The following is a 21009-nucleotide window of genomic DNA, read 5'->3' on the forward strand; positions in this document are numbered from 1 at the left end:
GAGGAGGACGCTGGGTGAGACACACAGGCTGGGTGCCAGACAGAGCACACAGCACCTTGACTGTCCCTTCATGCTGGGATTCTGTGACCTCAGCAGAATCTAGGAAACACATTGAGCCCCTGAGCACCACCAGGCCTGGCAGAGACAGGAGAGGAGGCTGCAGGGTGCATGTCAATACTGAACTGCTGTGACACTGGCTGGGCCTGATGGATGCTGTCTGACACTGACTGTCCCCTGCCTGGAGGTGTTCCAGGCCAGGCTGGATGAGGCCTTGTGCAGCCTGTGCTGGTGGGAGGTGTCCCTGCCCAGGGCAGGGGCTGGAGCTGGAGACTCCACCACCTCTCTGGGCAGTCTGCTCCAGGCTTTTGTCACTCTCACTGTAAAGAAGTTTCTCCTCACCTTGAGGTGAAATCTTCCATTGTTCAAGCTTGAACCTGTTGTTCCCTGGCTTATTACAGCCACCAAAAAGAGCTTGGCCCCCTCTACTTGACCCCCACCCCTCAGATATTGATAGATATCGATCAGATCCCCTCTCAGTCTTCTCCTCTCCAGACTAAACAGCTCCAGGGCTCTCAGTCTCTCTTCACAGGGGAGTTGTTCAAGTCCCCTAATCATCCTCGTGGCTCTCTGTTGGATTCTCTCCAGCAGGTCTCTGTCTCTCTCGAACTGGGGAGCCCAGAACTGGACACAGTATTGCAAGTGTGGTCTCAGCAGGGCGGAGTAGAGAGGTAGAAGAACTTCCCTAGACCTGCTGGGCACAATTTTCTTGATGCCTCCCAGGATCCCGTTGGTTGCTCCTCCTCTTCTTCCTGCCCTCGCCCGAGACTCTCTGACCAGGCCATCTCCCGGCTCCTCACCAGCTCTGCTTGCCGTGGCTCACCAACCTTCCAGCAGCTCGGCCGGGCCGCCGCAGTTCCGAGACGAATCCTCCTCCTCAGTCGCTGCCGCATCCTCTGTCGGTGCCCCGGGCCACGTGCTGAGAAGCAGGAGGCGATGCCTGTGTGCTGGGAGCTGCTTCGTGGGCAGGGGCCGCGCCGCCGAGTTCCCTGTGCAAGGGGACAGCCCTGGGCTGCGGCTGGCTCTGCTGCCAGGGGATATGCCCAGTGCGGGCGGAGGGGCTGGGGGCCCGCGGTGGGCAGTGATTGTCCCGGTACCCTGCGTAGCACTCCGGGCGGCTGCTCTCTAGCGTGCAACCACAGCTCTCCAGCAGGACGTTCCCCGCCGCCCCTTCTGGCCCACTCCATGCGCAGCTTTCGGCCCCGACTTGTTGAGCAGACTTGCCCGGACCCCGGCTCCCCTGAGACGCCCCGAGCCCAGCTCCCTAGGCTTTCGTCTGATTTACGTGCAGGGTATTCCTTGAAGGAAAGATGCCTTTACGTCTCCGGGGCTCTTGCGCCGAGCTCCCTGCTCCGCGGATGAAAATTCCCCCCCGAGAATTCTCTGTGTCACGGCTGCTGGAGGTCTTTCAATCCCGTCCCGTAGGGCCGGCCAGACGAATACCCAGGAGTCAGAGCAGAGGGACAGAGTCATTATATCCATTGAGAGAAAATGCTGTGGGGGAACCCCAGCCGGGAGTAGGGTTTGTATCGGTGCCCTTGAGTTCAGTGGCTGTAAGAGAATTTAAGAAGGAAATGGGTAACCTCCTGGAAGAGCCTTTAGGGGTGGCTGAGAGAGTTGATCAATTTTTAGGTCCAAGTCTATATACTTGGGATGAGTTACAGGCAATGTACAGCCGAGGAGAGGGAAAGGATTAGAAGAGCAGGGAGGAGAAACTGGGAACAGAGACATCAACAAGGCCCCGAGGCCAACATAAAGTGGCCCTTACAACGACCCAGTTGGGACAACCAAGACCCAGTTCATAGGAATCATATGAGTGGCTTGAGGGAAATTGTAGTTCAGGGCATCAGAGAGTCTGTTCCTCAAGTCCAGAATATTAATAAGGCTTTCAATGACCATCAGAAGAGAGACGAGACTCCGACTGAGTGGTTAGAAAGATTGCACAAATCCTTCCAGTTATATTCTGGACTGGACCCTGAGGGCCAAGTAGGCCAGACCCTGATAAAAGCACAATTTGTAGCCAAATCCTGGCCTGGTATTAGGAAGAGAAATTAGAGAAATTAGATGAATGGCAAGAACGGGGGTTGGATGAGCTCTTAAGAGAGGTGCAGAAAGTTTATGTAAGGAGAGAGGAAGAAAATCAGAAAAGACAGGCAAGAATTTTCGTAGCTGCAGTCCGAGAAGAGAGGAATGATGAGAGAAGAGAGAAATCTCTCAGAGAAGGGCAGCGAATTCGAGTAGCATGGGAAGAGAATGGTGAAATTCAGTGTATACCACAAAGAAATTTAACTTTAGCTGAAAGAGGTTAACTTCGAACTGCTCTACAGCTGCATTGCGTCCAAAGGAGGAATCAACAAGGAAATCTATGGTGCACAAACCCTGAGATCCCTGAAAGCCCTGAGTCAACTAAGAGACCCTGAGATTCCCAGTTTCCCTGTTCTTCCCTTTGTCGGTGAAGAAACGAACTGTTTTCCATTTTTCTCATTTTCTGATTTTCCTTGGACTTTTGAATCATCTAAATCTGAGCATAGCCGGAATGGACTATGGACTATGGACTTTACTCACGAGCTGTAAATATCGTTTTGGATCGGATGGACAGTATGAACGGCCAATGAAATTGTTTAGAAGGGGTGGACTGTGACCGGTTGACACTGTCCCCTTAAGAAAGGGAATATGGCGGACGGAAGTTGGTAAATGAAAAGAACAATCTAAACTAATTTCATTGGTAAAGTGGGAGGAAGCACCTTCTGAACTGGGAGTGCAGGAGGGTATCCTGGGCATTCCGGCACTTTATCTTCAGTCTTGCTTCCGCTCCTCCGCAGGGCAGCAGCTTTCTGCGCTGGGCTTTCTGCCAAGGCTTTGGCCTTGAAATCTGATAAAGGCCTGTATTAACTGCTTTCCAATTAACACAAAACTGCTTCTAACCTTTTTTCTCTTTCTCTCTGTCTTTCTAACCCGTTCTGGGGAAGAGGGGGAGAGAGGGGGAGAGCGGACGTGGGGAACCCCATCAGCAGAGAGGGGAACTCTCATTTCTGTGTTACTTTATTGTATATCTTTGTATATATTGTAAATATTGTAAATTTGTATATATTCCCCTGCACATCCTACATTGCTTTGTAAATATACAGCTCCACTGCTTTGCTAATTCAGCTGTGAGGTTTTTTTTTCCGTTCCCTTCAATTTTCTTTCCCTTTACTTTACAATGGGGAAGGGAGGAGGCTTCTTGGCCTTACCCTTCCAAGCCTACGACACCTTCTCTGAGAGATTTCTCTCTTCTCTCATCATTCCTCTCTTCTCGGACTGCAGCTACGAAAATTCTTGCCTGTCTTTTCTGATTTTCTTCCTCTCTCCTTACATAAACTTTCTGCACCTCTCTTAAGAGCTCATCCAACCCCCGTTCTTGCCATTCATCTAATTTCTCTAATATCTCTTCCTAATACCAGGCCAGGATTTGGCTACAAATTGTGCTTTTATCAGGGTCTGGCCTACTTGGCCCTCAGGGTCCAGTCCAGAATATAACTGGAAGGATTTGTGCAATCTTTCTAACCACTCAGTCGGAGTCTCGTCTCTCTTCTGATGGTCATTGAAAGCCTTATTAATATTCTGGACTTGAGGAACAGACTCTCTGATGCCCTGAACTACAATTTCCCTCAAGCCACTCATATGATTCCTATGAACTGGGTCTTGGTTGTCCCAACTGGGTCGTTGTAAGGGCCACTTTATGTTGGCCTCGGGGCCTTGTTGATGTCTCTGTTCCCAGTTTCTCCTCCCTGCTCTTCTAATCCTTTCCCTCTCCTCGGCTGTACATTGCCTGTAACTCATCCCAAGTATATAGACTTGGACCTAAAAATTGACCAACTCTCTCAGCCACCCCTAAAGGCTCTTCCAGGAGGTTACCCATTTCCTTCTTAAATTCTCTTACAGCCACTGAACTCAAGGGCACCGATACAAACCCTACTCCCGGCTGGGGTTCCCCCACAGCATTTTCTCTCAATGGATATAATGACTCTGTCCCTCTGCTCTGACTCCTGGGTATTCGTCTGGCCGGCTCTACGGGACGGGATTGAAAGACCTCCAGCAGCCGTGACACAGAGAATTCTCGGGGGGGAATTTTCATCCGCGGAGCAGGGAGCTCGGCGCAAGAGCCCCGGAGACGTAAAGGCATCTTTCCTTCAAGGAATACCCTGCACGTAAATCAGACGAAAGCCTAGGGAGCTGGGCTCGGGGCGTCTCAGGGGAGCCGGGGTCCGGGCAAGTCTGCTCAACAAGTCGGGGCCGAAAGCTGCGCATGGAGTGGGCCAGAAGGGGCGGCGGGGAACGTCCTGCTGGAGAGCTGTGGTTGCACGCTAGAGAGCAGCCGCCCGGAGTGCTACGCAGGGTACCGGGACAATCACTGCCCACCGCGGGCCCCCAGCCCCTCCGCCCGCACTGGGCATCTCCCCTGGCAGCAGAGCCAGCCGCAGCCCAGGGCTGTCCCCTTGCACAGGGAACTCGGCGGCGCGGCCCCTGCCCACGAAGCAGCTCCCAGCACACAGGCATCGCCTCCTGCTTCTCAGCACGTGGCCCGGGGCACCGACAGAGGATGCGGCAGCGACTGAGGAGGAGGATTCGTCTCGGAACTGCGGCGGCCCGGCCGAGCTGCTGCAAGGTTGGTGAGCCGCGGCAAGCAGAGCTGGTGAGGAGCCGGGAGATGGCCTGCTCAGAGAGTCTCGGGCGAGGGCAGGAAGAAGAGGAGGAGCAACCAACGGGATCCTGGGAGGCATCAAGAAAACTGTGCCCAGCAGGTCTAGGGAAGTTCTTCTACCTCTCTACTCCGCCCTGCTGAGACCACACTTGCAATACTGTGTCCAGTTCTGGGCTCCCCAGTTCGAGAGAGACAGAGACCTGCTGGAGAGAATCCAACAGAGAGCCACGAGGATGATTAGGGGACTTGAACAACTCCCCTGTGAAGAGAGACTGAGAGCCCTGGAGCTGTTTAGTCTGGAGAGGAGAAGACTGAGAGGGGATCTGATCAATATCTATCAATATCTGAGGGGTGGGGGTCAAGTAGAGGGGGCCAAGCTCTTTTTGGTGGCTGTAATAAGCCAGGGAACAACAGGTTCAAGCTTGAACAATGGGAGATTTCACCTCAAGGTGAGGAGAAACTTCTTTACAGTGAGAGTGACAAAAGCCTGGAGCAGACTGCCCAGAGAGGTGGTGGAGTCTCCAGCTCCAGCCCCTGCCCTGGGCAGGGACACCTCCCACCAGCACAGGCTGCACAAGGCCTCATCCAGCCTGGCCTGGAACACCTCCAGGCAGGGCACAGTCAGTGTCAGACAGCATCCATCAGGCCCAGCCAGTGTCACAGCAGTTCAGTATTGACATGCACCCTGCAGCCTCCTCTCCTGTCTCTGCCAGGCCTGGTGGTGCTCAGGGGCTCAATGTGTTTCCTAGATTCTGCTGAGGTCACAGAATCCCAGCATGAAGGGACAGTCAAGGTGCTGTGTGCTCTGTCTGGCACCCAGCCTGTGTGTCTCACCCAGCGTCCTCCTCCAGCACTGGTGACACTGAAACACACACGCTGGGGCTGGGCACAGCAGTGGTGCGATGGCAGAGTTGTGCTGGGAGCCTCACATCTGCCGCTGGCAGTCTTGTGGCAGAAAACCAAGTGGCCAAGTTCGGCTGTGTGGAAAGTTGTGTCACTTGGGAGCAGCCCCACAAATGGCTTCATTAGCAGCTCATTAACAGTTCATTAGCCCTTGTGGCTTGAAGGGTTAAATCTTGGAGAGCTGAGCTCCAAGCACTGCTGGACTGATAAGGAGACAGTGTTGGCCTTGATGGTTTGTGAACTATCACAGTATCACAGTATCACTTAGGTTGGAAAGGACCTCGAGGTTCATCGAGTCCAACCTATCAACACAGACCCCATGACTAGACCATGGCACCAAGTGCCACGTCCAATCTCCCCTTGAACGCCTCCAGGGTCAATGACTCAACCACCTCCCTGGGCAACCCGTTCCAATGCCTAATGACTCACTTGGTGAAGAACTTCCTCCTCACCTCGAGTCTAAACCTCCCCTGGTGCAGCTTGAGACTGTGTCCCCTTGTTCTGGTGCTGGTTGCCTGGGAGAAGAGGCCAACCCCTTCCCGGCTACAACCACCTTTCAGGTAGTTGTAGAGGGCAATCAGGTCTCCCCTGAGCCTCCTCTTCTCCAGGCTAAACAACCCCAGCTCCCTCAGCCTCTCCTCACAGGGCTGTGCTCAAGGCCTCTCCCCAGCCTCGTTGCCCTTCTCTGGACACGTTCAAGTGTTTCGATGTCCTTTCTAAACTGAGGGGCCCAGAACTGGACACAGGACTCAAGGTGCGGCCTAACCAAAGCAGAGTACAGGGGCACTATGACCTCCCTGCTCCTGCTGGCTACACTATTCCTAATGCAGGCCAGGATGCTATTGGCCCTCCTGGCCACCTGGGCACACTGCTGGCTCATATTCAGGTGGCTGTCGATCAGCACACCCAGGTCCCTCTCTGTTTGGGAGCTCTCCAGCCACTCCGACCCCAGCCTGTAGCTCTGCATGGGATTGCCGTAGCCAAAGTGCAGCACTCGGCACTTGGACTTGTTGAATGCCATCCTGTTGGACTCTGCCCATCTGTCCAGTCGGTCGAGGTCCCTCTGCAGAGCCTTTCTACCCTCTAACTGACTAACATCTGCCCCCAACTTTGTGTCATCTGCAAACTTGCTGATGACTGACTCTACCCCTTCATCCAGATCATCGATGAAGATGTTGAAGAGGACAGGGCCCAGCCCTGATCCCTGGGGGACACCACTGGTGACTGGCCTCCAGCTGGATGCGGCACCGTTCACTACCACTCTCTGGGCCCGGCCCTCCAGCCAGTTCCTAACCCAGCACAGAGTGTAGTGGTCCAATCCACGGGCTGACAGCTTAGCCAGCAGTTTGCTGTGGGGGATGGTGTCAAAGGCCTTGCTGAGGTCCAGGTAGACCACATCCACAGGCCTCCCCACATCCACCAGGCGGGTCACCTGATCATAGAAGGAGATCAGGTTGGAGAGGCAGGATCTGCCCTTCCTGAATCCATGTTGGCTGGACCTGAGCCCTTGGCCATCCTTCAGGTGCGCAGTTATTGCTGCCAGGATAATCTGCTCCATCACTTTCCCTGGCACTGAGGTCAGGCTGCCAGGCCTGGAGTTTCCAGGTTCCTCCATCCGACCCTTCTTGTGGATGGGGACCACGTTGGCCAGTTTCAGTCACCTGGGACCTCTCCAGTGAGCCAGGACTGGAGGAAAATGATGGAGAGTGGCCTAGCTAGCACATCCGCCAGCTCTCTCAGCACCCTAGGATGGATCCCATCTGGTCCCATGGACTTGTGAGTGTCTAAGTGGCTCAGCAGGTCCTGAACTAATTCCTCATGGATTTCCGGGGCACTACACTGCTCCCCGACCCCATCGCCCAGCTCAGGAGGCCACTCGTCCTGAACTCCTCCTGCCTTGCTGTTAAACATTGAGGCAAAGAAGGTGTTCAGGACCTCAGCCTTCTCCTCGTCTTCAGTCACCGTGTTCCCCTCCAGGTCCAATAGAGAGTTCAGGTTCTTCCTGCCCTTCTTCTTATTGTTAATATATTTATAAAAATGCTTTTTATTATCTTTGACTGAGGTGGCCAGCTTCAGTTCCAGCTGGGCCTTTGCCTCCCTAATTTTATTCCTACATAATCTAACAGCTTCCTTGAACATACCTCGAGAAGCCTTCCCCTCCTTCCAAAGGTGATACAGCCTCCTCTTCCCCTTAAATCCTCCAGGAGTTGCTTGCTCATCCAGGACGGTCGCCTTCCCCACCGTGCAGCCGTGCTGTTGGAGGAGGGCAGATATTTGATTAGGAGTGGTTGTTATGACCTGAGAGGGTCAGACTTCAGACATCTAGCAGATGGATGTAACAGAGTCCCTGGCTCCTGTTGTAAACTGCTTCTGCCTTGTATTCGTTTAATAAGGAAGAATTTTGGATCCTAAAGTGGACACCTGGCCTGCATCAGGCTGCCTCTCGGCTCTTAATCGCGGCAGTGGCTCCTTAAAGGAACAGCCCCAAACCCCTTAGCTCTATTGTCCAACCACTCTCTGCTGTGGTTCCTCCTCTGGGATTGCCCTGGGCCAGCAGCACTCACTGCAGTAGCTCCAGCTCTCCACATGCACGGAGACCAACCACACAGCAGGTTACAACTGCAAGTTCTCCTGGGCAGGAGGAATGGCCTTCTGGAGCTCCCAGCCACAACCAGATGCTCAGCATGAGCCCAGAGCACCACTGGGCTGCAGGGGAGGCAGCCCCAGCCACTGGGGCTAGAGCAACCACAGCACACTCTGGGGAACATCTTCCCTCTCCCTCCTTGATCAGCCTCTGCCTGAGGTGTCCCAAGACGAGGAGCAAGGAGCACAGCTCTGCCTGGGGGCTGGTGGCTTTTGACAGGGAAATACAAAAGAGATTTGAGTGCAGCCTCACATTCTGGTGCCTTTCCATGTCCTTTCCCAGGGCTCTGGGGCAGAGGTGAGCACACATGGGTGGCTCTCCCTCAGCTCAGCAATGCCAACACCAGCACACATGAAGTTCAAAGCAGTCCTCACAGGGATCTGAGCCCTCCAGGCAGCCACTGAAGCTGCCCACACTCAAGAGCTCAGCATGACCCAATGCTGTGGGCCATTCCCCCTATGGCTGAGCTTCTGCTGCTCAGCAGAGGCAGGAGCACAGACTCTGGGTCTCCCACAGACTCAAAGGGCAAATGCCCCTTGGGGAAGGGAAAGGACTGTGCAGAGATACAACAGTTGTGCTGCTCCACTCCTCCCTTTCCACAGAGCTTGGCACAAGCAGCACAAGCCCAGGGGCAAGTGTCACTTGCAGAGTGTCCTGACAAGGTTTGTGGCACAGGTGTAGCTTCAGCTGAATGGCATTGCCAGGAGAGAGTGAAAGGGACTTGTGAGCCCTGAGCCCCTGAAGGTGTCCAGCTGGGCTCCAGGCTGGCAGCTGCCTACAGCAGAGCATCCTGCCTGCAGTCCTTGGGCAGAGCTGCCCAACAAGATGTGATCCCCTCCCCAGGAGGGAAGCTTTGCTGCTTGTGCTGCAGCAGCTCTCCAAGAGCTGCTACCCTGGGCCAGGGCCTGGCTGTGAGGTCACCACATGGCTGTGAGGGGCCAGGGCCTGGCTGTGAGGTCACCACATGGCTGTGAGGGGCCTGGGCCTGGCTGTGAGGTCACCACATGGCTGTGAGGGGCCTGGGCCTGGCTGTGAGGTCACAAATGCCCTCTGTTGTCACAAAGCTTTGCTCCCTACAAACACAGCCCCTCAGCCCTTGGGCTCCACTGCAGCAGCAGCAGCAGCAGCAGCAGCAGCCACAGCGTGGAAGTTGCAGCGGCAGCCGCAGCAGAGTAGTGGTTGAGAGAGAGAGCCATGGCCCTCACTCATCACCTCTTCCTCTTCATCCTCGTCTTCACGGCCCTGCAAGTCAGGGCTGTGGCTGGAGCTCCATGGCGAGCCCCAGGAGCAGGTAAGCAGCAGGGCTGGTGCAGCCTTGCCTGGCCAGAGGCTCTTCCCCCCGAGAAGCTTGGGGCTGAAGGTTTTCCCTCCGGCGCTTCAGCAAGGGCTTGCTCTGGGTGCCTGAGGGCCCCAGGCCCCTCTGCAGCTTCAGCAATCTCCACCTTCCCTGCTCCACCTCGGCACCTCAGCCCCTTCCAGTGCCCACAGGACACCATGCAATGAACCATTCCCCATCTGGGCTTGCTTCTAGGTGAGGATGGAGGAGCCCCTGCTTATCCAGCTCCACACCTGCAGCTTGCTCTCAAGCCCTCGGAGCACCGCGCAGGTACCTTCCCACTCTCCCTTTCCTTCAAAGGACAAACACTGACAGTGTGCCAAGAGCAGCTTCTGGTGCACTTGGCCTTCAGATCCTCTCTTGCTCACTCCTCCATCTCTTGGCCCATTCTTGACCTGCAGCCAAGAACAGGGCCAGATGGGGAGTGAGGAGGGCTCAGCCTTGTGCCCCATTTGCCTTCAGAAGCTCTCTCTGGCCCCTTGGAGCAGGAGCTGCTGCCAAGCCAGGGGGCTGCTTGGCCTTGAGCTCAGAGCTCAGGTTGCTGCCAGCACGCTGCCACTGCAGGCAGGCTGGAACTCTTTGCAGCCTGCTCCTGAGTGCAGGGCAGAGCTGAGTGCCGTGGGCTGCCCGGCTCTGAGTGGCACTCGCTGCCGCTGCCTCCTGCAGAGCTGTCTGCAGCTGTGTCTCAGAGGCTCTTCCCTGCTCTGCTTCTTTGCAGACCTGCCTGGAGGCCAAGGCACTCCAGCTTCCCGCCCCTGCTCCAAGACTAAGGCTCTGCCACATGGCACAGGTAGGGCCTGGCTCTTCCCTCCCTTTGAGAGCTGCCAGCTCCAAGCCCAAGGCTCACCTAGCTGGGTGCCTCAGCAGGCATGAGGACACAGACCTGCCCGCGGTGGCCTCCCTTGCCATCAGCCCCTGAAGGCTTCTGTGCCTCAGTTCTGCCCAGGCAGGTGCCCACAGCTGACAGAACCTTCTCTGGGTCTCTAGGTACAGATGTGCCTGCAGTGAGGACTGGCTCAATGCCGCCCTGGCAACGAGCCCTGCAGCACGCCTGGAATCGTCCACTGCAGCCCGGCTGGCATCGCAGCGGTGAGTCTCTGCTGCCCTCACAGCCCAAGCACTGCTTTTCTCTATTGCATTGCTGAGAAACTCAGCTAAACTTCTTCTGCTCAGGTCCTCCAGGAGCTATTTACCCATCTGACCAGGCAGAGATTTCCAGAATGGCTTTTGAAATTGTCATGGAACTGCTGGAGCAAAAGGAGAGAGGACAACAAGGTGGGTACCCTTCCCTCTGCTCTTGTTGTCAGCCTGCTCCATCTCTCTGAGCTGGATTGCCTCCTGGAGATGCCATCTCCCTGATGGGGAGGCTGCTGAGCTGTTGGGAACAGCCCCAGTGAGGAGGTCAGGAGCTCTGAGCCCTGGTTTCCTGTTGTTCCCTCCCTCCGTGTTCCCTGAGCCCCTTCCAGCGCCCACAGGTCCCTGAGGCAGAGCTGGATCCCCACATGCAATGAAAGCTTTCCCATCTCTGCTTGTTTCTAGGGGAGGATGGAGGAGGCCTCGGCCACCCAGCTAAACACCCGGACCTCCGCATCCTCTTAGAGCCCCCGGAGTTTCGGCCCGAAGGGAGGACTCAGGCAGCTCCTCCCCCGCGGCGTGCACTGCAGCCTGGCAGGCGCCGCAAGGGTGAGTCTCTGCCGGCCTCACAGGCTGCCACTGGCCTTCCCCTCTGCATTCGGCTGAAACTCAGCTAAACCCCTTCTCTTTAGGTCCTCCACGGGCAAAGGACGTAGCTGAGGAGGGGAAGATTTCCCACAGGGCTTTTGAAGCTGTCAGGACAGAGCTGGAGGAGCTGGAGAGAGAGCAGGGTGGGTATCCTTCCCTCTGCCTTAGCCCTCAGCCTCGGCAGCAGGAGGCTGCAGGCACAGGGCTGAACACGCTGTGGCCTGCACAGGGGCAAGAAGGGACAGGGGTCCAGGGGTCGATCCAAGCTGCATGAGCTGAGCTGGAAAGCAATGCCCAGGCTGGAGAAAAGGCAGAAAGGGAGAGCAAGGCTCAAGTGCCTTTGGAGAAGGGGCAGCTTCCCCCTCAGCATGTGGGAGCTGGCCCAGGCAGAGGGAGGGGAGGGAAGGGAGGTTCTCCCTGCTGCAGACCTAACGTTTCGTTTGCACCTCCAGATATGGCTGAGGAGAGAAGCACAACTGGGGATGCTGCCCAGGACACCCAGAGCCCTCCGTGTCCCCAGAGGGTGCTGGAGAGCTGCATGGTGGCCACAGCTGCCATTGTGGCTAGTGTGCCAGTGACCATTCTGCTGTGCTACCTGGCAATACGTTGTCACAAGAAGAGACAAAAGTGAGTTGGGTCTTTTGCCTCTGCCTCCTTCCTGCTCTGGCTGCTGGGAGCCAGCCAGCACCTCTGGTCCAGCTGCTGTGGAGCAGGGACTGAGTGCTTGGGCAAAGAGCTCCACCAGCAGCTGAGGACTCAAAGGCTCTCCTCTCTGCACAGGGAAAGCAAAGCCAGGGCAGAAGCACGAGGGTGGCTGAACAGGCGCACCCAGATGGACAGCTGGCCCCAACCCCAGGCTGGCAGAACAGAGCCTTCGCCCTCCCGCAGCCCTGCAGCCCTGCAGCCCCAGGAGCAGCCTCGCACCCCCCCCAGACCAGGAAAGCCTCCTCGCCCCCCAGGCCCCTTTGCCGCACGAGCCACTCCACCTCCAGGACGTCCCCAGAGCCCCTTGGCCCCACCAACCACACCACCTCCAGGACGTCCCCAGAGCCCCTTGGCCCCACGAGCCACTCCACCTCCAGGACGTCCCCAGAGCCCCTTGGCCCCACCAACCACACCACCTCCAGGACGTCCCCAGAGCCCCTTGGCCCCACCAACCACACCACCTCCAGGACGTCCCCAGATTCCCTCTGCCACTCAAACTGAAACATCAACTCTAAAACCCAAACGACCTCCACCTCCACCACCCTTCCCCCGGCACAGGTCCCTCTCATCCCTCACTCCCTCCCCACACCCTCCACACACCCAAATCTCCTCACTGCCTGCACCCCCTCCAGCCCCCCCACTCCCCTCAAAGTCCCCACCTCCTCCACCCCCCCGAACCTCCTCACTGCCTACACCCCCACCAGCCCCTCCACTCCCCTCACTGATCACCCCCCCCTCCACCCCCCCCACTACCCCCAAACTGACAGCCCCATCCACACACCCAACTCCTGTCACTGCTCACCCCCCTCCACCCTTCCACAAGTCAACCATCAGGCTGAGGAGGCAGCAGACCTGCACAGATGAGCAACGAGCTGCTGCAAAAACTCAGAGGGGAGAAAGAAGTTCACAGTGTGTGGGACAAGGCACAGGGCACTTGGGAGGCTGATAGGAACACTGCCAGCCAAGGGAGGGAGGCAATGAGGAAGGCCAAGGCCCTCTGGCCATGAAATCTGGCAAAGGAAGTCAAAGAGAACAAGAAGGCCTTCTTCAAATGCAGCAGTGGTGAAAGAAGAGCAGGCAAAATGTGGGCCTGCAGCTGAATGAGGAGGGAGCCCTGGGCTCAGAGGATGCAGAGAAGCCAGAGCTACTGAAGGGCTTCCTGGCTTCAGCCTTTGCTGCCCAGGCTGGGCCTCAGGAATCCCAGCGCCTAGGAGGGAGAATGGAAGACTCTGGAGAATGGAAGACTCTCCCTTGGTCGATGAGGGCCAGAGATCACCTGGGAACTGAGCACTCACAAACCCATAGGCCCTAAGGGGATGCAGCCTGAGTGCTGAGGTGGGGCATGAAGCCATGCCAGAGTTCTGGTTCTGCCTGTTCAGGGATCTTGTGAGGTCATGCAGAGAGGAAAAGAGAGAAGCAAAAGTCCTGCTAGAACTGCCCCTGGCCACTGTGCTAAGAGTGCCGAGGGAGCTGGCACAGGACCTTGCCAAGCTGCTCTCCATCATCTAGATGCCTTCTAGAATGGGTTGGGTTGGAAGGAACCTTGAAGATCCTCTATTACCAACTCCTCTGCCATGGGCAGGGACACCTCACCCTAGCCCAAGCTGCTCAAAGCCTCATCCAGCCTGGCTTTAAACACCTCCAGGGATGAGGCATCGAAAGCTTCTCTGGGCTGCCCATTCCAGTATCTCAGAAGCCTCCTAGAAGTGAAGAGAACAAAGGTGCCAGCCCCAGAGCACACTCCCAGCCTTGAGCTCCACTCAGGTGCTGAGTGCTCAGAGTCTGGGTGCAAAGGTGAGGCCATGCCAGCAGCAGGGCTCCTCCCTTCACCTGCTGCACACTCAGCCACCAGCACTCAACCATTGACTAGCTTCAGAAGCAGGCCTCACAGCATTTTGCCCTCCTAAAGTAGAAGGACATTTCCAGGTGGTCTGCTCTTAACCTGTGATTCAATTAAACAAACAACCCACCCCAAAACCCAAACACCCAAGCATTTTGAGGGCAGGTGGGAGCAGAGACTCTGCTCTGCACAGCAGGACCATACCTGGTATTGAGGGCTTCATGCTGACGAGCAGTGTCAGAGCAGCTGGCACTAAGTAGACAACCTGTTGATGAAACAGGAATGACTGCAGCAAAGCTTCTCAGGAGAAGCAGCAGCCCCATCGACATGGCTGCTGCTCCCCTTTACCACGGACTGCCAGGTGGGGAGAGCAGCTGCCAGCCCCCCTCCCACTGGTACTGCTCATCTTTAGCACCAGCCCCCAAAATCCTGCAGCATCAGCTAGTGCCAGTCCTTGCTCCGCAGCTGCTGGGTTACCCACCCCTCGCTGCCCAGACAGCCCTCGCCCTGCACTTTGAACCCCAGGGAAAGCCCCTGCGGGACACTCGCCCCCCATCGCGGGCAGCCAGCCCCTCCGCCCACACTGGGCATCTCCCCTGGCAGCAAAGCCTATTGCCTATTGCTGCCACAGCCCAAGGCTGGCAGACACAGCAGGGCAGCCTGCCCCTCAGCACCGGCTCCGGGGCACTGAGAGAGGCTGCGGCGGCAGACAGGGAGGAGACTTCCAATGGGGACTGCGGCGGCCCCGCCGAGCTGGCGGAAGGTCGGTGAGCCGCGGCAAGCAGAGCTGGCGAGGAGCCGGGAGATGGCCCCGGCAGAGAGTCCCGGGCGACGGCAGGAGGAGGAGCAGCTCGGTGAGTTCTGCCCGGGGAACCAAGGCTGGGCCCGGGGCAAGGGCGAAAGTGAGCCGGAATGAGAGAGCCTGCAAGCACCGAGCGGGTTCAGCCGCCGCTGCAGGGCAGCGATCGCTCTCCCGCCGCCTTCTTGTTCAGCTAAGGGCAGCGGGCGGCGTCCTCCGGCGGTGCCGCAGCACAGCGGAGCTGGGGCTGTCGAGAAAGCCCGGGGACGGGCGGAGGGCGGCCGGGGCCGCGGGGCAGGGCCAGCCCCGAAGCCGGCATCTGCCTCGCTGCAGCTGCTCGGCGCTTCCCGTCCTCACCGTCCAGAGCCCGGCGTCGGGGTCATTCACCTGTGGCGGACAGATGCGCACTGGGACCCCGCAGCGGTCGCCTGGCCCGGGGCCACTCCCTGCGGGAGGGCACCGCACAGGAGCGCAGCGGGGCCGCCGGCGCTGCCAGCTCAGACGACACCGTCCTCACCTGCACGGCGGCCGCCAGCCCGAAGAACGCAGCCATGAGGAGGTTGCAGAGCCGCCACAGCCAGACCGACGTCCGCCCGCCCGACAGGGCCGCTCCGCCACTGCCGGAGCGCGGCCACCGGGGGCGGGACGGGGCCGGGCTCGGGGCCTGCTGCAGGCGGGGCGGGCAGCGGGAGCCACCCCTCGCCACCCGTTCTTTAGCTACTTCTGCCGCCTTTCCCGGGGATGCTGCCCTGCGCTCCGCTCTGCTGAGATGCCACTCGCAGTGCCTCACCCTGCTGGGACCCTGCTTCTGAACCTCGACGGCTCCGCGGGATTGAAAGACCTCCAGCAGCCGTGACACAGAGAATTCTCGGGGGGGAATTTTCATCCGCGGAGCAGGGAGCTCGGCGCAAGAGCCCCGGAGACGTAAAGGCATCTTTCCTTCAAGGAATACCCTGCACGTAAATCACACGAAAGCCTACGGACCTGGGCTCGGGGCGTCTCAGGGGAGCCGGGGTCCGGGCAAGTCTGCTCAACAAGTCGGGGCCGAAAGCTGCGCATGGAGTGGGCCAGAAGGGGCGGCGGGGAACGTCCTGCTGGAGAGCTGTGGTTGCACGCTAGAGAGCAGCCGCCCGGAGTGCTACGCAGGGTACCGGGACAATCACTGCCCACCGCGGGCCCCCAGCCCCTCCGCCCGCACTGGGCATCTCCCCTGGCAGCAGAGCCAGCCGCAGCCCAGGGCCTCAGTAAATTGCAATTTTGACTTAGAGACTTTTAAACCCTTCAGTAGTCTAATGCTCTCCTTCCTTACTTCACCCTGCTCTTTTCCTGCAATTAATAGGTCATCTACATATTGGAACAAAATTATCCTTCTGTGGTCTCAAAATCTTCCATCACTTTTTCAAGTGCCTGCCCAAACAAATTAGGTGATTCAGTAAAGCCCTGTGGCAACACAGTCCATCTTAATTGTTGTTTTCGAGGTGTCTCCAGATCCTCCCATTCAAAGGCAAAATAATCTTGGCTTTCTTCCTTAAGAGGGCAGGCCCAAAAGGCATCTTTCAGATCTATTACACTGTACCAAACATACTCTGGGGAGAGCTGGCTCAAGAAGGTATAAGGCTTTGCTACCACTGGAAATTGAGTAAGCAACCTTTAGTTTACTGCCCTTAAACCTTGTACCAATCGATGTGTCCCATCAGGTTTCTTTACCGGCAAAATGGGAGTGTGGTGAGGTGACATACAGGGTTCTAATAGCCCTTGTTTTAGTGACCTCTGAATCACTGGTTGCAGGCCTATTTTCCCTTCCTGAGGAATGGGATATTGTTTTATCCCTATTGGTTCAGTAGGATCCTTAATTGTCACTTCCAAAGGTTTAATGTCCAATTTGCCTACTGAATCAGGAGTATACCACACTTTGGGGTTAATCTCCTTCTCATCTTCCACAGTAAGAGCACATAATTTAACTTGTATCTTGTGTTCTTTGATTTCCAAATTAATTCCTAATTCATAGTATCACAGCATCAGTCAGGGTTGGAAGGGAGCACAAGGATCATCCAGTTCCAACCCCCCTGCCATGGGCAGGGACACCCCACACTACATCAGGCTGCCCAGAGCCTCATCCAGCCTGGGCTTAAACACCTCCAGGGCTGCAGCCTCAACCACCTCCCTGGACAACCCATTCCAGGGTTTCACCACTCTCATGGGGAAGATCTTCCTCCTCACCTCCAGCCTGAATCTCCCCACCTCCAGCTTCATTCCATTCCCCCTAGTCCTAGCACTGCCTGAGATCCTGAGCAGTCCCTCCCCAGCCTTCCTGTAGCCCCCTTCAGATACTGGAAGGCCACAATGAGGTCACCTCAGAGCCTTCTCTTCTCCTGACTGAACAGCCCTAACTCCCTCAGTCTGTCCTCACAGGAGAGGTGCTCCAGCCCTCTGCTCATCCTCCTGGCCCTGCTCTGGACACCTTCCAGCACCTCCAGATCCCTCTTGTCATAGGGGCTCCAGAACTGGAGGCAGTACTCCAGGTGGAGTCTCACCAGAGCTGAGTAGAGGAGAATCACCTCCCTTGCCCTGCTGGCCACACTTCTCCTGCCCAGGATCTGATTGGCTTTCTGGGCTGCAAGTGCACACTGAGAGCTCCTGTTGAGATTCTCCTCCCCCAGCACCCCCAAGTCTCTCTCCTCAGGGCTGCTTTCCAGCCAGTCCCTGCCCAGCCTGGATTTGTGCCTGGGATTGCCTTGACCCAGATGCAGGACCCTGCACTTACTCTTATTGAACTTCATGAGGTTGGCTTGTGCCCACCTCTCCAGCCTGTCCAGGTCCCTCTGGATAGATCCCTTCCCTCCAGCTGTCTGCTGCACCACACAGCTTGGTGTCATCAGCAACCCTGCTGAGGGTGCACTCAATGCCACTGTCCATGGCACCCACAAAGATGTTGAACAAGACAGGTCCCTGGACTGATCCCTGAGGGACTCTGCTTGTCCCTGGCCTCCACTGGGACATGGACCCATGGAAAGCCACTCTTTGGGTGCAGCCATCAAGCAGTTCCTTATCCATCTGGTGGTCACCCATCACACCCATGTGACACCAGCCTGGAGACCAGGATGTGGTGCGGGACAGTGTCGAAGGCTTTCCTCAGCTCCAGGTAAACGACATCAGTTGCTCTCCCATCAGCTATTGATTTCGTCACCTGCTCATAGAAGGCCACCAGGTTGGTCAGGCAGGATTTGCCCTTGGCAAAGCCATGCTGACTGTTCCAAATCACCTCCTCACTATTCTTCTGAGCCAGCAGTGCCTCCAGGAGGATCTGCTCCATGATCTTTCCGGGCACAGAGGTGAGACTGACTGGCCTGGAGTTCCCTGGTTCCTCCTTCTTACCCTTTTTGCAAATGGGGGTGATGTTTCCCCTTTTCCAGTCTGTGGGGACTGCCCCAGATTGCCAGGACTTTTGGAACAGAATAGAGAGGGGTTTAGCAACCTCCTCTGCCAGTTCTCTCAGCACCCGTGGGTGTATCCCGTCGGGTCCCATGGACTTGAACACTTTCAAGTTCTTCAGGTGATCACCAACCTGATCTGCACTTACCATGGGCAGTTCTTCCTCCCTGTCCCTGGCATTGTCTTCCATAACATCAGGAGTGTGGCTGGAGGCCCTTGCAGTGAAGGCTGAGGTAAAGAAGTTATTGAGTACCCCAGCCTTTTCCTCATCACTTGTGACCATGTCACCAGTTTCCTTTCTGAGGGGGCCCACACCTTCCCTAGGCTTCTCCTTCCCGTTCATATACCTGTAGAAGTTCTTAGTGTTCCCTTTAACCTCCCTGGCTAGATTCAATTCCAACTCTGCTTTGGCTTTCCTAACCAGGTCTCTTGCTGCTCAGGCAGCTTCCTTATCTCCCCCCTGTTCCAGCTGTCCTTCTCTCCACTGCCTGTGGAGTTTGTTTTTAAGTGCTAGTGTGTCCAGTAGCTCCTTGCCCATCCAGGCAGGCCTCCTAGCATTCTTACCTGCTTTTCTCTTTGTTGGCATACAGAGCTCCTGGACACAGAGGAGGTGGTCCTTGAATACTGACCAGCTGTCCTGGGTCCCTCTTCCCTCCAGGGCTTTGTCCCACGACACTTTGGCTAGCAGATCCCTGAAGCCATCAAAATCTGCACGCCTAAAGTCTAGGGTCGTGAGCTTGGAATACTTCCTCCTGATGCCCTGAGGAGATTAAATTCAACTGCTTCATGGTCACTGCAGCCAAGGCCGTCTCTGAGCCTCACATTGCTTACCAGCCCTTCCCTGTTGGTGAGAACAAGGTCCAGCATAGCACCTTTTCTTGTTGGTTCCTCTACCATTTGGAGGAGGAAGTTGTCTTCTATGCAGTCCAGGAAGATCCTGGATTGCTGGTGCCTTGCTGTGTTGTCCCTCCAGCAGATGTCAGGGTGGTTGAAATCACCCATGAGGACCAGGGCTTGTGACCTGGAAGCTGCTTCTATTTGCCTGTGGAGGGCCTCACCTGCTTGGTTCTGCTGGTCAGGTGGCCTATAGGAGACCCCCACAGTAATATCTCCTTCCCTCGTCTTGCCTTTAATTTTAATCCATACACTCTCAACCAGCTCATCATCCCTCCCCAGGTGAAGCTCCACTGATTCCAGCTGGTTATTGACCTAGAGGGCAACACCTCCTCCTCTCCTTCACTGCCTATCCTTCCTAAAGAGCTTATACCCATCTATCCCTACATTGCAGTCATGGGATTCATCCCACCAAGTTTCAGTAACAGCCACCATGTCATGGCATCCCAGCAGCACAGTGGCCCTTAACTCATCCTGTTTGTTGCCCAAGCTGTGTGCATTTGCACAGAGGCACTTCAGCTGGGCTGGCCCTGTCCTCCTCTTGTGCCAATTCCCCTCGGTTTCCACAGAATGTCCTGGTGCATCATCCGTGGCTTGCCTCAGGGCAGCAGGTTGAGAGCCCTTACCAGCTCTCCAGCCCTCTGCCTCTGGTGAGCTGCCCCTCTGTTTGTCACCGGCCAGCAGGAGACTATTAACCCCTTCCCCCTTCAAATCTAGTTTAAAGCCCTATCAATGAGCCCTGCCAATTCCTGCCCCGGGATCCTTTTCCCGCTCTGGGACAAGTGTGTCCCATAAGTTGTTTTCAGCTCAGGTGCCTTGAAAACCAATCCATGATTGTAGAACCCAAAGCCCTGTCGATGGCACCAGCCCTAGAGCCATGAATTGATCTGTTGGCTCTTCCTCAATGTTCCCTCATCCATTGTTGATGTTAGAGGGATGGCAGAGAACACAACTTGAGCTCCTGATCCCTTTAGCAGTTGCCCTAAGGTTCTGAAATCTCTTTTAATTGATTGTGAGTCTCTCATTGTTCAACCATTAAATATCACCCCAATAAATTATATTCTGCCTCAGGTACTAACAAAAGGATCCCTAAGGAAATTTTGAGGGGGATTCAATCTGTACATCTTTTATCAGTGGCACTTTAAATGGTTCCCCTTTTGCCCCTACAACTTGTATTTTCTCTAAGGATTCTTCACAGCCTCGGGGTCTATTTTGAATAGTTGATCTTTCAGCTCCCGAGTCCACTAGGAACTTCAATTCTTGTTGCTGAGGACCCAATTTCAGTTTGATCAAGGGCTCAGAAGTTTTAGGGGTCCCCAGCAAATTGAGCCCCTGACCCCCCTAATCTTCCTGGAACATCCTGTATTCCTTTTCTACAATTCCTCTTTAAATGCCCCTTCTTCTGACAATAGCAACGCTCAACCTCTTCCCACGCTGCTCGAATTCGCTGCCCTTCTCTGAGAGATTTCTCTCTTCTCTCATCATTCCTCTCTTCTCGGACTGCAGCTACGAAAATTCTTGCCTGTCTTTTCTGATTTTCTTCCTCTCTCCTTACATAAACTTTCTGCACCTCTCTTAAGAGCTCATCCAACCCCCGTTCTTGCCATTCATCTAATTTCTCTAATTTCTCTTCCTAATACCAGGCCAGGATTTGGCTACAAATTGTGCTTTTATCAGGGTCTGGCCTACTTGGCCCTCAGGGTCCAGTCCAGAATATAACTGGAAGGATTTGTGCAATCTTTCTAACCACTCAGTCGGAGTCTCGTCTCTCTTCTGATGGTCATTGAAAGCCTTATTAATATTCTGGACTTGAGGAACAGACTCTCTGGTGCCCTGAACTACAATTTCCCTCAAGCCACTCATATGATTCCTATGAACTGGGTCTTGGTTGTCCCAACTGGGTCGTTGTAAGGGCCACTTTATGTCAGCCTCGGGGCCTTGTTGATGTCTCTGTTCCCAGTTTCTCCTCCCTGCTCTTCTAATCCTTTCCCTC

General features: G+C 55.9%; 1 protein-coding gene across 7 annotated transcripts in view; it reads right to left on the minus strand.

Annotated features, from left to right (window-relative positions):
* Positions 1-4711: 4711 nt before the first annotated feature.
* LOC137447780 (uncharacterized) overlaps positions 4712-21009 on the minus strand; it is an 85542-nt gene continuing 69244 nt past the window's right edge. Inside the window, exons 1-4 of one of the 7 annotated variants that reach the window (XR_010988918.1) lie at positions 15208-15657; positions 14096-14156; positions 7786-7897; positions 4712-4944 (exon numbers count right to left, since the gene is read on the minus strand). Coding sequence is in view for 5 of the 7 variants with exons in the window: in XM_068151675.1 (XP_068007776.1) it covers positions 13893-13954; positions 14096-14156; positions 15208-15624 (540 nt within the window). In the remaining 2 variants the exon portion in view is untranslated. The other 6 variants (XR_010988924.1, XM_068151675.1, XM_068151670.1 and 3 more) reach the window with 6 other exon arrangements.

This window comes from Melanerpes formicivorus, unplaced genomic scaffold (assembly GCF_026170545.1).
Source record: "Melanerpes formicivorus ecotype bairdi unplaced genomic scaffold, bMelFor1.0.p_v2 SCAF_21, whole genome shotgun sequence".
NCBI lineage: Eukaryota > Metazoa > Chordata > Aves > Piciformes > Picidae > Melanerpes > Melanerpes formicivorus.